This window comes from Strix uralensis, chromosome 16 (assembly GCF_047716275.1).
Source record: "Strix uralensis isolate ZFMK-TIS-50842 chromosome 16, bStrUra1, whole genome shotgun sequence".
In the NCBI taxonomy this organism is placed as follows: Eukaryota; Metazoa; Chordata; class Aves; order Strigiformes; family Strigidae; genus Strix; species Strix uralensis.
Genome location: NC_133987.1, coordinates 8,920,019 through 8,938,234, shown reverse-complemented (window position 1 = coordinate 8,938,234; position 18,216 = coordinate 8,920,019). Strand labels below are relative to the sequence as shown.

At 39.2% G+C, this 18,216-nt stretch overlaps 1 protein-coding gene across 3 annotated transcripts in view; it reads right to left on the bottom strand.

Moving 5' to 3' along the window:
- Positions 1–18,216, bottom strand: part of MAD1L1 (mitotic arrest deficient 1 like 1) — a 379,497-nt gene that overhangs the window by 333,999 nt on the left and 27,282 nt on the right. For all 3 annotated transcript variants that reach the window (XM_074886096.1, XM_074886098.1, XM_074886097.1), the window contains exon 10: positions 3,413–3,499. In XM_074886096.1, coding sequence (XP_074742197.1) covers positions 3,413–3,499 — 87 coding nt within the window. The remainder of the gene's footprint in view (positions 1–3,412; positions 3,500–18,216) is intronic.

The following is an 18,216-nucleotide window of genomic DNA, read 5'->3' as shown; positions in this document are numbered from 1 at the left end:
TGTTATCTTTGTTCTGCAGTTACAGAGCTCCACGATACTTCCCGCTGTTACTGCTGAAAGTATAATTTAGTCTATTTACACAACTTGTAGCAACACACTCCAGAACAGCAGTGAGATTCCATCACGCGCTATTAATGGCACTTTCAGCTACATTACTCAGCAATCCTGAAGTTGCGAAGTGGAGAAGTGAGTTGCTGCTTATATGTTCAGTGCAAGAGTGACCCTCTCCTCTTTCCCCACGCTAGCACCACAGGAAGGTTTTCCTCCCTAGCAAAAACAGCAGGCTCCAAGGGAGTCTACAGAACTCAAACATGTAAACAATCACTGTTAAAAAAAAATTGATTTAAACCCACTGTTCAGGAAATTCAGTCCTGTGGTTCTGTGTCTAAAAGCATCCAATCTGAGTGATACAGCAAATATGATATGCATTATCACTTGATCTCTGGGAGGCCTTGAGACACTGGCAATTGCCCAGGTTACACAGATCCCCAAGCCAGAAGCTTCAGATCCCCAAGCCAGAAGCAGGCAGATAGCAATGCAAAGGCTGATTTGTAATGGTGTAGCCTTTTGGTGGTGTGATGACTTCTATTGCCTTTTTAATAACAGAAACACTAGCTCTAAAAAATATTCAGTAATAAATGAAAAGCAGTTCAACAATGGAAGAATGCGACAAAACAAATTTACTCTGTTTAGTGAAGACGTGTGCCACTGGGAAAATGTTACTAGTGTGCTTGTATACCATAACTCTCCATTCTAGATCAACCAAGGGACACTGAGAAGCAGATGAGCTAGATCTATCTCCAGTTTTACAGAAACAGATTGGACCTTACATAGCAAATTGTTCCCTTGTGATACCTTCTCCGGGCCTGGTTTGTTTCCTGAAGTCAATTTCTGCTCATATCCCCACTACATTAGCACTTAACTCCTGCTTCACTAGCAAGCATCTCCTCAAAAAGAAACTGGGAACTGTCAGGTTGTGAGACAAACAGTAGCTAGCAAGTGTCTATCACAGTCACTAAACAATGTGAGAAAGGTACCATCACTGGGAATAAAAAACAGTAAGACGACTGCAGCGTAAAGACTGAGAGTAAAAATACTCAGCTTGCAAAAACCCCTTCCAGGCCTTCTTCTGCCTGTGTTTAAAAGCTCAGTGATGACCAAACACAGATTCACTGTACACAGACTCAATATCAGCCATTTAGGAAAGAGGGTCATATCACCATCTTTAACACCACACTCAAACCTCTTCTACTAAACTGAATTTTGCACTACCTTTAGCAACAGGTAAGCCAGGACTATCCGTGATTTTCCACTTCATTGCCAAAAAATAAATTCAGATGTCAACTTCTGATGATATTTTCTTGAGCATCTACCAAACTATTCATTTCAATGGAGAAAATTAATCAAAACTTCTCAGGGTAGGCAAAAATTCTTTTGCCTTTGTACTGCACATTGCTCTATATATACATAACCACAGACTTTATAAATCAAACATAACACTATCAGTACTGAAGACTTAACACATTTCAACTAAGGGCAAAAGAACTCGCAGCTCAAAAAACAATAGGAAGCTGAATAAGTGCTGGGCTCAATCACTAGAGGGAGTCATGATCACATATTAAGTTACTGTAATACACAGACCGTTCTGAACACAATTATGAAACAAATAAAAGCGAAGACCATCAGCTAAATCTGGATGACACTCAGGGAAAAGAGAAAATTAGATTTGCTTCCTTAACAAGGTTTTATTTCCAAAGACTCAAGAACTTCTCCTGGGAACTTTCAAATCATCTGTAATGAAAGGTTTTTTAAAATGTATATTATTGCCTACATTTTAAGACAGAATAAGGTATGTGACAGAAGAAAGCCGAAATTATCAGTTTTGGAAATGACACACAGCATTGCATCAAGAAAATGTTAGAATTTTAATTTAAGCAGCTTTACAGCCCATTTCACTTGAAATCAAAAAGTAATCTTAATCATGTTTTTATTTTTGAACTAAATTGGCACAGTTACATCCAGCATGAACAAGCACTACCAAAAGGCTGCTTTTTCAACGGATGATTCCCTTTGGTCATTAATAAATTTAGAAAAAGCATTTCTCTGACAGGCTGTGAGAAGCAGCCTGAAAAAAAAATAAAAATCAATAACTCAAACATTACCATCATTGGTTTATTTGATCATTCGATCAGTTGTGGGTTTGAGGGTTTGCTTGGTTTATTTTTAATATAGGAAATGTCTTTTTTATATTGGTGAGATCTTTCCCCCCCTTTAAACTTCTTAGCGAAAACCACAAAACAGTTTGGCCAGCTGCACTCACAGGAATTTACACTTGACTAACAATTTTACAACTGACTACACAGTTTCATTAACAGCAGCAGCACACGCGAAGCTTTTAACACCCAGCATGAATCCTGCCCATCATTATTAAGGCAGAGCCCAGAACATGATCATCTCTTGAACCAAAATCTACCATATACCTCAGGAGACACAGCAAACGCAGCCCAGGACAAACCAGAAGTGCTTGTCCAGTGCTCAATTACACAGTAGCTGACTGCTTTACATTCAACACATTCACACCAAAGGTTGAAATTCTCCACACTTCTGTTGCTTAGTCAAGTCAGCTAACACCTCGGCAATGCAAACAGTCCAAGAGCCTTTTTGAAAGATAGAGGTATTGTTTTTAACAAGAACAGACAACGGGTTCCTAATGTGAGGAAATAAAACAGTGTGGGAAGCAAGAATATGTGCACCAAAGACGAGAAGCACTTTCTGGCACACTATGGAACCATGTTAAGAAAGGCTATGTATAACCAATGCAGTCTGGAAAGTTAAGCTCTGGCAGACAAATTCATTTCCCCTATTAGATATTCACTCCCACACCAGGGCAAAAGCTTGAACACCCTCTAGTTTCAAATACATATCCTTCTCTATAAACAGACTGCTCCTCCCAAAGTCTAGCAATACTTTGCCACCAAAACTGCAAACATGCTTTCCCACCACCATCTATGCAAACTGATGCTTTAAGTAGTCAAATCACAGTCCTCAGGGCTCTTACTCCCTTTCCCACACCCAAATGACTACTTTGCACATTTTGTGTGACATTCCCTTTCCAGATGAAGTGGTCTGGGAAAGCAGCTCACTTCCCCTTGCAAACACTTTAGCTTATAAAATAAAGCTGGATAAACTCTTCACTGCATCCATGCATAGTTTTTCATGTTTTTCTTCCTACAAGGATTTAAGTAAGGAAAAAACTTCTCATCAACGTAGGAAAGAAGATAGCACAGAAGGCTCCATGGAACAGCAAGGAAATCTAAAGAGCTGTTCTCTCAATTTTAAGTCCTTGTTTTCTTTCCACACACTTTAATATCGCAGTGTCTTGCTACCACCATCCACTATTGGTATCACTCACCTGTTTGTGACGGTAGAGTTCTGCTCTTTCAGCACAAGCTCTCTTTGCTGCAGGGCCACAATTTGCCTTGAGAGATCATCAGGTGTCCTATACAATTAAAACAAAATAGAAATTTTTAACATATCATTGGCTGAAAAAACTACGTGCCATACATAACCATTAAAAAGGTCTCAACAAAAGCAGACAGGGCAATTTCACCAGGCCAAAGTTGCTGCAATCCCTTAGAACAACACAGGGTTGCATCCTGTCCAGCTGTATTGGGTTTGCATGGCAAATTTTGGTAGCTGGGGACTACAGGGGTGGCTTCTGTGAGAAGCTGCCAGAAGCTTCCCCCATGTCCAGTAGAGCCAGCGCCAGCAGCTCCAAGACGGACCTGCCGATGGCCAAGGCCGAGCCCATCAGCAACGGTGGTAGCATCTCTGGGATAACGTATTGAAGAAGGGGAAAAAACCTGTGCAACTGCAGCCGGGGAGAGGAGTGAGAATAAGTGAGAGAAACAACTCTGCAGACACCCAGGTCAGTGAAGAAGGAGGGGAGGAGGTGCTCCAGGCCCGGAGCAGAGATTCCCCCACAGTCCGTGGGGCAGCCCCTGGTGAGGCAGCTGTGCCCTGCACCCATGGAGGGGAACGGTGGGGCAGATCCCACCTGCAGCCCAGGGGGGACCCCACACCGGAGCAGGTGGGTGCCCAAAGGAGGCTGTGACCCCGTGGGAAGCCCGCGCTGGAGCAGGCTCCTGGCAGGAGCTGTGGCCCCGTGGAGAGAGGAGCCCACGCTGGAGCAGGTTTGGTGGCAGGACTTGTGACCCCGTGGGGAACCCATGCTGGAGCAGTTCATGAAGAGCTGCAGCCATGGGATGGACTCACGTTGGAGTTCATGTAAGACTGTCTCCTGTGGGAGGGACCCCATGCTGGAGCAGGGGAAGAGTGTGAGGAGGCCTGCCCCTGAGGAGGAAGGAGCGGCAGAGACAGCAGGTGATGAACTGACCACAACCCCCATTTCCCCATCCCCCTGCACCGCTGGTGGAGAGGAGGGAATAAAATCAGGAGTGAGGTTAAGCCTGGGAAGAAGGGAGGGGTGGGGGAAAGGTGTTTCAAGATTTGGTTTTCTTTCTCATTATCCTACTCTGATTTGATCGGTAATAAATGAAACTAATTTCCCCAAGTCACGTCTGTTTTGCCCGTGACAGTAATTGGTGAGTGATCTCTCCCTGTCCTTATCTCGACCCACAAGCCTTTCATTTTATGCTTCACTCCCCTGTCCAGCCGAGGAGGGGAGTGATAGAGGAGCTTTGGTGGGCACCTGGTGTCCAACCAAGGTCACCCCACCACACCAGCTTACAGAAAAGCCTGTTTTATTAAAGCCACTGCTGTATGCTATAATTACCATCGAAGTTGCAGCATCTCACCACTGTTCACTTCAACTCATAAACCAACTCCAAAGCCACAGAGTCAGCAAGACCAAATTCTTCGAAGCAAGCAGCCTGCATAAATATTCATACCAGATGAACAGACAGCTTATCACTGGAAGACATATACTTTTTTTTTAAATACATAAGAATAGGTGTTCACAACCTCCTCTCCATCCTAGTGCTCAGCACAAACACACAGGGGTGAGCACACCCAGCATTACTCTAATTGCTACTCAGCTACGGAGTCTCAGTGGAGCATGATCACAGGATTATTACCAAGAGGGTAAGAAAAGGAGGAAGTAAATGTACATATAGACTGTACAATTCAACAACTCCAGCTACTGCTGAATACCCTCTGATAGTGTAGAGGTTCAGCTACATCACAGGTGACTCAAAGCAGCGTTCCCACACAATTACCAGTGTGCTGACTTCAGAGTCCTTCATACAAGCAGTGACTCCAGAGCAATGGGGGGAAGAAAAAAAAAATCCATCAGCTCTAGATAACACTTCAGATACCACTCTGATAACCTTTTCTTGTCAGAGATCAAAGATTTCTACAGATCCGCTAGCAACAGCTCTGCAGCTGTCAGGAATAGGTTTATTTTTCCATCAAATCCAATGATGAATTCTTAAAGCTAGTGGAATGGGATAAAGATACGCTAGTCTGGCAATCCCATAAACCACTATCCCACATCAACGGCCTCTGCAGGAGATAACTGTTCTTTTCGAAGTCTTTAAACCATGAGTGCAAGAGATTCAACTCTAAATGAAGACATCTTATGAAAAAAGACAAAAGTATTTTTTTCTTGAGCCACCAGAAAGGGTTTCCCATCCCAGAAGAGAAATACCTGTAACACACTCTCAAAGGAAAGGAAGCTGGAAAGGGCATCACAGTGTGTACTGGGTACATCCTTTTGCTACAGCAAGATGCATCACCCCCAAAGGGGAAGAGTGACCCAAACCTTGAAAGGGGTTTTTCATAGGGAGCAGGTGGAAAGCTCGTTTGGCAGACATGAAATCTGTAGAAACACATTCTGTTATGTCCCCCAAAATGAAATTCAAGGCTTCACTGTTGCTGGCAGATGAAAATAAGCCTGGTCAGAGGCTTAATTTACATTATTGAAATACAGCCCTGGAATGAGGCTTCTGCCACTCCAAAAACTGAATAGGTAGATGTGCCTCTAGCTTGACCATTGGGATTCTGACTGAATCGAGGACTAAAGAAGCCATTTCTCCGATGATACCACTTTTCAGCCAAGTATTCACATACAGAAAAGGTATCACTTTTTCTCTTTAATCATCTGTCACTTCCAGCCAAGTGAAAATCAGTTAAACACTGAGCTGATAGAGATAGTAAGGATTCAGTTCTGGCAATCCCAGTTCAAAGGTTCCTGCTTTTTGCTTCCACAATTGCACACTTGCACCTTCCTCAGCAGAAAATTTTGAGGCCTCTAATACCACTTGCGTTACATGCAAGCCTTAACAGTTGATATATAATAAAACAGATGGATGGGTCTCCCCTCAGACAACGGAGACACATTACAGCAGTCAAAAAAATCTGTCAGAACAGGATGAAACACTATCCTTCAAAGACATCGCACTCAATGGCCAAAGAAACTATGAGAACAAACAAGACACCAACCTGGAGATGGCTTGACTAAAACATCTAAAATTCAAACTCTGGTAGCAGAGACGAGTCAATTTTAAGCCAGCATGCACCTGTGTTTTCAAATGTGTTGCAGCACTAGATAACACCAATCTCCTGTAGCTGAGCCTGAAGGGATTCTTAATTTAAGCCGTGAGGGCTACTTAATGGTTGGGCATCAGAGCAAACACTGGAGAAATAATTCAACCCAGTCTGATACAAGCCACATCTCCACATAACCCAAGAGCAAGGGAGAAATAACACTGGTTTCTTGGAATCTCAGCTCTGAAGAGCTCATATCTAACACTGCTTTAACCTTGTTTTCCAAGTTGGAGGACTCAGGTTCTTTTTACTGGAGAACTAAATTATAACATATGCCAGAAAGTGAAAGACAGCTGGTTTTGCATGCTCCACAATGTCTGCAGGGGGGAAAAAATAACAGCAAAAAACCTGCAAGAGATGTCTATAAAGCTACAATCTGATTTCAACATGGGTTCATTAGCTTCTATCTGCAGGAAGCAGACCTCCAGCTCAGATTTTTTTTTTCTATCAATTAAGGAAGTAGATGTTCTCTTTCTGCAGTAGTTTCTCACTAGAAAAACGTAGAGACAAGGTAAGAATAAAGGCAACTTTGTATTAGTGCAGATGAGGAAAAAAGAAAATTTACAAATCACATTTCCCTTTCCACTTTACCATCTTTCACCTACCAGAGTCACCAGAAATTAAGAAACAAAACACCAGACAGAAATGGACTGGGTATGCTGTTTGGCAAAAAAGAAGCTGTAAGCAGACACACCGATTTCAAAATGGACAATCTTTGTAAAATTTAATGCCAAGTCAACAAGGCTGTGAAAAATACAGTACTAAGACTCTCAATTCACCCAAATTTATCAAAAGGATAGTTAGTATCAGGCATCTTTCTGGCCATGTTGAGTGCTAGCCTCCAAAACCAGTGTTTGGTCCCTGCATCAATGAAATAATTGCACAGATTTTTTAAATGGGCAAAAAAGCATATTTGCCTTGATTTTTTTCTCCTTTTCTCAGAAATTCATATCATAATGTATTAGGACTGAGATAGAGAACTGAAATTAATCCAATAGTAAAATGAGATGGGATTATAAAAGCCACAGATTTCTAGTAATGATAGTTACTGACAGATTTACAATAAAAAACAATCATCCTCATCTGTTCAGCAATTCAAATCAACAATCAGCTTCCAATCTCAGTTTCAGCAATTGGCAGCTATAGGTTTATACTTAGTTCTGGAGGATGTTTTATTGGCATTAGACACTTTTTTTTTTTTTTAAATGGAGCAGCATAGATATACAACAGAAAATAAAGTAAATGAGTATCAGCCCCCTCTAAAGAAGAGTTCAGTTTCTGTAAAACTGAATCATGTCAGGTGATCAGAGACAAAGACACCCTTGCATACACTGCTGTCAAATACCTTTATCGAGAGGTTTCAAAGCCTATTTCTGAGATCTACATCCTGTCCTGATCGCACACAATCTGGCAAAAGCCAAATTTACACAGCTCCAAGTAGAGGAATGACACTGCATGCACAATGAAATTAAATCAGACGAGCTTTCAATTTGAAAAGAATTGGTCAACTCCCAAAGCACTGCAAATACCACCAGCCCTCACGGCTGTAAACAGCCCTCTCATTTCGTAAGTTTCTGAAAACAATGCTGTATAAAGAGAGAAATTTGTCAGCATCCCAACACATAACATGTTCTGGCCTTGAGAGCCTTTGTCTGATGGGCGAGCTGTATAGAATTTTTCCTAAGCTCTGTCCGTTCCCTATGGAACAGCCAATATCAAAACCAGTATTAAAAATCTAGGAAGTCTGCTTTAAGAGAATCTGTATGACACTATAGTTTACCAACACTATTTCTATCACCACAGCTACTTGAGGGAAGTTTGAAACTCTATCCTCACATGAACATACCCAGAACTCCCTTGCTGAAAAGCTGCTGCTTTGTGCACTGTGGCTATGTTAGCCCTGCAAACCTGCAGCCAGCTTCCTTCCCCATGTAACCATGGAGCTCATGGAACCACAAAAACCCACACCTAGTTTGCATCAGCCATGCAAAATCCTGTAAATGAGACACACACACTTAACGGTATGATTCAACAGCAACATGTTATTAAAACTGAATCATATGCTATGTAATTATAAAGATAACATGAAGAATAAATGACAAAGTGGCTTCCAAAATGTGGGTGCAGATTAAATCATTGACTTCAGTTCCTTTCTCCAGGGTAAATCACAAAAGCTAGAACATCCTTTCTCTGTCCCACCATCCCATCCTGAGACCGCATTTCCTTCTGCAATATTGTTTAAGCAAAAATCAAAACCCAAACAAACAGGAGAATTTAAGCTTAATTTGGAAACAAGATTTTTTTGCCCTAAAGGAGCAAATTAGTCCAGCATAGTTTAGCAGCACAATAAGGCAGGAGAGGGACAAAATTGCAGTTAACCAAAGCTCTTTGACTTCCTTTGAAGTGCAGATAATTTGAAAAGGAGCAATTTAAGAATGATAAAACCCTAAAACTGTTCAAATGAAGTGAAAAAATTAACTTAATGGCATGCCCATCCAAGTCACTCAATGACTTTCAAGTGCCCACTGGAACACTTTTTTAACTTTTAACAAGGAAAATGGCTTATACAATTTTTTAATATTTTTAATGCACACAACTGACATTTCATAGGCATTTGCTAGAAAGCTCTGTTGAACTGTCTTAGTTAAGGATCTATTACCATTCCAGTATAAACTATGACAGCTACACACTGAGAATTAGCTGTTGAAGTAACATTAAACCAAGACTCAGTGAGCAGATGATGTTAAAGTAAAAATTTGAATATTTTTTTAATTTATAATTTATTATAGAATGTCAACTTATTGCTTCTATAAAATGTTTCAAAATTCACAGCAAAGGAAGAGGTTTGATTATAGCTAGATATCTGACATTAAATTTTAACTATGGAAGTGCAAGACAAAAGTAAAACTAAATAGAAAAACAGGCACTTAGTCAACTTTGTTTGGAGGACTAAGTTCTTCACTGATTTTTTTTTTTAAATTAAATTTGCTTGAAGCTACCAAACTAATAATGCATTTATAATAGTAAATTACTCAGAAATACTTATTTTTGGAAGTATGCTGAATTAACACTTCTCTCTCTAGTTTTAACTCAGTATGAATACACGATGACACAAAGTCGGTTGTCTCAACTAAGTCATATTAAATCAAAATGGAACATTCCCAGATTTTTGGCATGGCATTTTAGGTAGATCCATAAACTGTTTCACACTTAAACATAATCAACTGACAAAGATCAGAGACAGAAGTCTTTAGTAAAGTGGTTTTTATGAGAATCAGGCACAGAAAAGGAGGGCACATCTGCTTCTTTGTCTTCAATCAAAAATAAATTTCCAAGGTTTTTTCTTGAGTTTTTGTTTGTTTTTAAAGGTAGTCCCCTAAAATGATAAAATCTGGATTTCATTCCTTATCTGTTTTTATACTATGTATAAGAAATACAAGAAGACTTTAAAATTCTCCCTCCCCAGTAAGGAACTTTTCTACTTTTAAAAAATAATTTAATCTTCCTAAACAGGAAAGCAACAGCATCTGAAGAACAAACTCAGAACGATAACATGACAACAACAGAAGACTTCTGGAAAGGTATCTTAGTTGTTTTAAATATTTCTCAGTGATTAGAAAAGCTGTCGAATGTCTGTAATAGTCTCTTCCCTTACGTTTGAAGTGAGTCTCCCAAACACCCTTTCTGTATATCTGAGCTCTATGACTGCTTTAACTCCTCCATCTCTGGTTTACAGGCTCCCACTTATTTCTTAAATTTCACCAGCAAGTCCAAAAGCAGCTCAGTTCCTGTGATGACTTGCTCTTCAACAAAGTACAACAAATAACAATAATCACAACAGCACATACAGACTTCCCAAGACACAGCAACAAGAGTCCTTAAGTTTAATTTGGTCATACTAACTCCAAGTTTGTATCAGAAAACTGCAATTTGCTCAACATCCCTTTCCCCTCGAAATATGCATCACCTCCCTGGGAGCATACCTTAGCTCCCCTTCACAAGACTAGAGGAAAACATTGCCACTGAAATCTGGTGTTCAGGACTAGAAGTTCCGAGAGTTAAGTTTCACAACAGTACTTCCCTTGCAAAAAAAGCCCCTTCGAGGCCCAGTCCAGGTAGTTACACCTACGTATTAATGTTTTCATGCCTACGTCCTCCCTTTCTATTGCTAACTACATTAACTAAACCATATGGTAAGGAATCTGCTACACACATTGTTCACAAAAATAAAATCTCAAAATTTCCCAGGCAATTAGGATACATTTAGTGTTTTGTACTACTTTGATTAAAGTGTTTTGAAGAGCAATCACTTACCTTTATTCATTCAAATGAAGGTGCTAAGAGCTGTCAAAAAAAGCAAAACTAAGGTATACCTTAAACTATTTCTCCAATAAACTGCATGCTTAATATTTTATGTACAAAGCAAACAGAAGAACTCTGAAGTGTAAACTGAAAGCAATAACCAATCTCAGCTTGAGGCTCCCTTCATTTAGAAAAGAAAGAAACCTCGTATTTGTATAGATAAAAGTCAACAATTCCAATTGCTCTTTACCAAATGTCCCCATTAATCACTTGAAGCAAAAGAACAACTTACTTGTTTATAGGTGTCTTGACAGTTCTAAAGACAATTGATAGTCTCTTTTGAAGCAACTGCAAAATTAGCAATTAATCCAATCAAGCCATAATTTGAAGAAGGGAGGAAAAAAAAAGGAAGAAAACTGTTTTAGATTCTAGTCAATAGACTTTTTTGGGTTTTAATGAAAAAAGTTTTTTTCCTCCCAAAGTTAACAATATGGCATCATAACAACTAATCTTTCAAGTTTCATTTCTACTTTAAAGATATATTTAAGAGCTCAACAAAATAAAATTAATCTTACTTTTGAAAAAAATTCACTATTTGGCGGGCATTTCAACATTCCAAACTTCTTTCTCATCCCTACCACTGCTCTAACAGCAAGCACTAAACAAACCACTGACACTTCATAAGCACACACACTGCATAATTGAATATAACCTTACAAGTGCCTTAATAGGCCTCAAGGAGAGGGAATGTATACATAGTAGTGTCAAACCTGCTGATTTGGAAGGTAAGATAAAAATAGGTTGGGGCTTTTTTTAATCTTCACCCAGAAGTCAGGTCATTGCATACTGAATCACATGACATACAATTTAGAGCTTTGAGAGGTCATGGTGAAACAAAAGCAATTTTCTGTAGTTTGATTTAAAAAGTGCTAGAGCATGTGGCTGAGCTTTTTACACAACCAGCCCAGAGAGCGTTGCCTTTCCAAAAGGGGTCCAGCTCACACAAACCATCATCGTAGACTTCCACGCTTCTCTGGGTGCAATTCAGTGAGAGCAGCAGTACAATTCTAATTGCCTGCTGCCACTGAAGTGGCAGTCACAGGCTCTGCTTGGTTCATTTTCTGCCACTGAAGGTCTGAATCAGCTTGCTGAAATTCCCCCTTTCAACAAGAAGCTGTTAACTAGCTCAGCTGTCTTCTCATCAAAACATATCCTGAAGCTCTCACTGAAGCTTACAGTGCTACACTCTATGAGTCAGGTAACACCAGCAGCTTGGAAAAAGCAATAAGAGGGCTCAAGGGGGAGACACGTGAACTGCCTGGCTCTCAAAAACTGGTGAGAAGTCAGGCTATCTATGTTGCAAGAGATCCACCATCATGTCATCATTTTGGTTTTTGGGGTGGATGAATAATTGTATGCTCTCTCTCAAAGATTTGTTTTAGTACTGTCAAGACTAGACTTTGTTAAGAGTCAAAACTAACCTATGCTTTAAACATAAAAAAGATGTACTACCACAAAGAAAGTACCTAAGTAACAAGGGAAACAGAGAGTTAACTAGAAAAACAGTATAAACTATCCTGAGCTCTTACAAATGACAAGTATATCCCCACACACGCTCAATTTGTACTGCTGCTAACCCACAGGGATGTCCTTTAATTACTCTGCTGTTTCACATTACAGCACTAGGCTGACCACTTGGTACAACAGGAACAAAACATGCTCGGCTCTCCACTCAGCTGCCACTCTTCGGGTTTTTTGGCACAAAAGATAATGATTTGTAGCATAAATAAGGAATTTTTTAAAAATAATGTACTGACTCTAAAACTCTTACTTATGCTTGACATTTTCAAAACAACCAAACATACTTTGTGCCCTGTTCTTGACTCTCCTTAGACAAAACCAAAAAACCAATCTTTTCGGTATTATGATACAGATGAAATAAATTCCTTCTTGCAGCATGCATTGTTATGCCTCATCCCACAGGAAAAAAGAAAGGGAGAGATAGTCCACATATTTCAATCATGCTGTAACACAAAAGGATTTTAATTTGGCTTAAACTCAGTTGGATAAAATGAAACAGTTTAAAAAGGCAAAGATAAGCCATTTAATATACAACTCAAGAAACACGGAGCATATCTGCAAAGTTAGTAAATATTCTGTTATGCTATGTTTTTCAAATGTAAGAAAACAAACAGTTCTTAAGGTCTTCCCTTTTTCAGGTTATCAAGGAAGCACAACAATCCTATTGTACTTATTAATCCTTAAGAACCAGTGTCTTTGAAATGCTTTCAAACCATCGCTTGGTATGATGCAAGGAAAATCCTTGGTCTCTAACAACAGAGACTTCCTACAGCAGCAACAGCATTCTTCTCCAAGTCACAGAGCACGGCCTACAGCACTGTATTCTCCATTCCACTCTTGTCTATTTTTTGACTGTATCTCATCAATGCTCCATTTCTTATTAAAACCAACAAGAAGTCCCATATTAAGGAGGGCAATCCTTAAGTACCTTAAGGATTCAATCACAATCAGTTTGAAATTCTAAACCAATTATAGCCTTGTACTATTCAAGGCTCTAAAATGACATCTGTGGATAACAGTTCTTTTTGCTCAACTTTTCCCCAAAAAAGCAACATAGATTAGAGATCAAACAGAAAAAGAAACTACCCACAAACTTCTAAAGCACCTTTTAGCTATTTACCAGCACTAGCACAGAGGTAGTGAAGTCGGAAATGATCATCAAGGATTTTCAGAAATGGCTGTTGCTGTTCACATACTAGACTAAATATCAGCATGATCTTTACAATTAAAAAGCAAATATTTTTTCTCAATTTGCAATTTAATTTAGTGAATATAATTATATATTAATGATGATGCTGAAAGGAAATTGTGGCATATAATTTCATACCTACTGCCCTTAAGATCTCAAGCACAAAATGTAAACACATTTAATAATGTAATGTTTCATTTTACTATAGCAGCAGCAAAAGATATTTTAAGTCTTTTACCCCATCATGAACTTAATTTGAGGGGAAAAAAAAAACAGCTAAAGGGAAAAATAAAGTCGTGAAATGAATAAAATAACTTATTTTAGGAAGTCATGACTAGGGTAATTTTTCCGGTAGTTTCTATTTGTCAATGGAGTTGAAGCAATCATCATGACAATCCAGAACTGGGCAGAGAGGATAGTGTGAACTATTTGCTCGGAAAAATCAAGGCTTCAAAAGGGGGCTGGGGCATGGGGGTAAACCAAACTAATCTAAACAACAGAACTGCAGAAAAATGCCAATTATTTATTCTAACCACATGGGTGTCCTACGATTATCCAAATGCCCTGAAAATTTTACATAATCATAAGAAAAAAAAATTAGTATCTGAAAACTCAGGCTGAAATACAAACATATGCTCAGTGGAAACAAACTCTGAATAGACAGATGATGTATCTGTCAAAGAGGTATCATTCAGCAGAGGATCATTAGAAACCGTGAAAACTATTCCTGGACAATTACTGGGATTACATGAAGCTGGGAAAGTGTCCTGACAGCCAAAACAAAGGTAATAAATGAAAATTCCAAAATATCAGGCAGAAGCTTTTCTTTCTAAATTTCACGTCAATGAAAAAAAGCTAGTTCAGAAACTTGCTCCTCACAAAGCTGAGGGCCAGCAGGGATGGGCTGGTTACAATGGAGGGATCTCAAGTAAAAAACTTAACTCCCCAGCTTTCAAATTAAGCAGAATATTTACGCAAATAAACAGACTGAGTCAGTAATCCTGACATAATTTTACTGAACCTCTGCCAGTTCCATTCTGCTAGGTCACTTCCAAGACATATGAAGACACTTGGATCAGCCTAGAAAGCAGGCAACATGAGCTTCTTTTCAAGAGTGGGGTGGGAGAGGAAGAACACAAACACCCAAAAAACCCCACAACTCACATGTACCCAACATGCCCTTCTGGCATAACTTCTACCCACCCACATGGAAATCACTAACACAGAGGCAACATTTTCACAGATAACCACGGCTTGTCTGATAAGAAACGGAGCTAATACTGTAACCAAGACTAGGTACTGACAATATATGTCTATTTGACTATTTTACAGATTTCACTAAATTGATAGTCTTGTTCTTTTGACATCTGAGATAATCCTTGCAGGATATTAATTCACCTAAATTCTTGTATTGTTTTAAACATCTTTATTGATCACATTGTTTTCCCAGACTCTTATCAGCTGAAAATATTCGCCAGCAGTAACACAAAATCCCTAATCTTGAGCAAGAGAAAATACTATTAATGACTGCCTACAGGTCCCTGTGAGAGTCTAAACCATATTTTCAGCTACTTTTATATAAAGTGATTTGACATGCCATATATTATTCTTATTTACTTCTGATTACAATCACATACCTCTTCAATCTCACAGCAGGAATGGTCACTTTAAACTGCAACTTTGACCTACAGTAAAAGTTATTTTAACTGTTTTTTTAATATCATTCAATAACATCAGTCACAGGTAAATTTATGATGACAATTTCAGAAAGAATGAAAAGCATACTGCTTACATGTTCAGCTGGGATACTAAATTATTCTTTCAGACAGAAAAATGAGCTTAAGCCTGTTGCTTCAATTAATTAAAAACTGTCCAAACTCAAGCAAAGATTACTTCAAAGTTTTTTACAGCAGATGTCTCACCTCTGTCAGAAGCAGAAAGTAAAACATCCTAGTTTCAGCAAATGTAGGAGGTTAAAAACCTTACTGAAGTATAGAAAACACACGGCTGATAAAGGATTATATGTATCATGAAAATCAATAGTGGAACAAATAAAGTAGAAAATGCCTAAGGAAAATGCTTGCATTGTCAGTAGCAGCATATTCCTACAAGTTATTTGTATTAAGATGGCACAAAAGGTATCAGCTACCACTGAGGCCCCATTCATGGTGGATACATCAAGCCCATAATACACTTGGGATAAGACTAGGTTTATCTATAAACCAGACCAAAGCAAGGCCTTAATTATAGAGTCTGAGCCACAAAGAGTTTAAATAATATGACTGGAGACACCCAAAACACTATGTAACTCAACTCCAATGTAAGAAAATTTAACCCCATGTTGATTTAAAGGACGATTGAAGCTGTCAACCGTAAGAGCTGCACCTAAATCTTTTGTTTCTTAACTTGTAAAGCAGTCAAACATCAGTATGCAACACTATTTTTGAGTGCCGTACTAATAAGTTAATCCTAAAACATGAGTTTAAATCCTAGCTTTTAGCTTAGACTAGCCTCACATTTAGCTATCGTATCCTTTCCCACTGAGTTCATTTACCATTCAGAGCCTGTTGCTCAGTTACTGGTTTTAACAAATCCATAAGCACGTGAGCTCACTATCTCTAACCCCCACCATCTGTCTCAGGCCTCCTCACTTAATGAAGCACATTTCTCACTCAGCTGTCCACAAGCTGGCAAGTGAGCTTAACTTCAGGAAAACGAATTACACACGTCCCCAGACACATGTAAATAAAACGAAGACATTTCAGATTTACAGTGCTGCCTTCAAACCCTCTCCCCCAGCTCAGGGAGGATTAAAAAGGACTTCAAAGCAGCCTGAGTTCCAATTAAAACACTGTGACCACCCCGGGGATGCAAAAATATTCCTCTGATTAGTGAGATGTGCTCTTTGAACTGTTTAGCTAAAAAAAGCTTTCAGAACTTTAAACAAACGCAGTAATTCTCTCTCATACTTTTTTTTTTTTTTTGAAAGTTTCAAAAATTTAATATTCAAAGTGAAGGACAAACAATGTTTCAGACCAAAAGTTTTATGGAAGCCCATTAGCATGTCAACTCTAGGCATTTACTAACAAACATGAGACATACCAAGACCTGAACATTGCAGTCCCAGTACAAACCAGATGACACAAGTCATTAGAAGAACCCAAAGAGTGTCATTGTTGCTACATAGTGCTGGTACACCAGTATTACAGAAGGCCGGTACAAAATCCCAATCCCATCAACTCTCAGGCACATGAATCCCACCTCATTTTGAAATTCTGCTTTCTTTCCTTAACATTTAAATCTCCCAAATTGCACATATAAAGCTTCTCATCTGCAAGTCCTCTGACACACCATTACAATAAAACAGTTGCCCTCAGCCTTGGCAATAAGCACAGATTTAAATAAAATTCTCTTCCTATGTTTTCCACAAGAAAAAAAAAGGAAAAATCCAACTCACCCCACCCCCTCAGTCTCTCGTTCCCAAAACCAGAGTTGGATTACATACTCTGAAAGTTTTAACATCAAGAAGAATGAGGAACATAAAGAACAAATGCTGGGAAAATAACTGAGTCTTAGAGCAGTCAAAGCAGTCAGAGCTAAGTAGATATAATAAACCTGCCTGTGAAAGCCAAACCCCAATCACCATCATACAAAAATAATGAATAATTCATGTAGAAGGAAATAGAAGCAGACTTTAAGACTTGTTCATAGAAAGTTGAACTGCTATAGTGTAATCGCATTAAAGATGTAAACAGTGGCATTTCAGCAATTACTGTTCTCCTTTTGCCAGCTTGCTCTCAAGAACCAGTACATCAGCTCAGCTGCCTGCATCAAGCACAGGGTTCAGAGCAGCCAAAAGCAATTATGGCTTCCCTGTGTCTTTGCCACAGGCTCCTGTGACTGGGATTAAGATAACGACTGGATTGTTGTCACAAGCATTTTGACACCATCTTGGCTTACTGCTGTCACCAAGTTTTAGTCACTTTGAATGCCTGAAGCTATTAGGGGAGGTACTAATAAAATTGGATGATAAACAGTTTCTAAAATTTGAAATGTATTCACAGAAGAGAAAGAGCTCATACTCCCTTCATTAAAAGAAACAAAAACCAAAACATCCCTGTTTCATACCACTTTTGCATCCTTCCCTGTGTGCACATTTACCTTCAAGACCTTACTTCATCATGCTGTATGATACAGCATACAGGACTACCCACAATCAGTTACTCTTGCTCTGGTGAACAGATGGTACAGAACCAACCAGACAACTAGAGTTAAAAAACATCCTTCTAAAAGTCTTCACAGTGTCCCCATTGGAGATCTCTTCCGCCTAGCTCCTCCAGAACCTGCAGCTTCCTGACTCTGCTCATTGCTGGCGTGACTGCAGTTTTGGACAACAGCTCCACACTTGAGGAAAAGGTGCATCAGATATTCCTGACTCTTCAGATTCCACTTCAGCTTGACTGGGAAGCTACCGCAAAGCGTTTATAACCTAAGTGTAAATGGGAGTCCTATTTATACAGTAAGTGTTATATAACTCTGATGCTAAAGGTATCTACTTTGGACAATAGTTTCAGTGA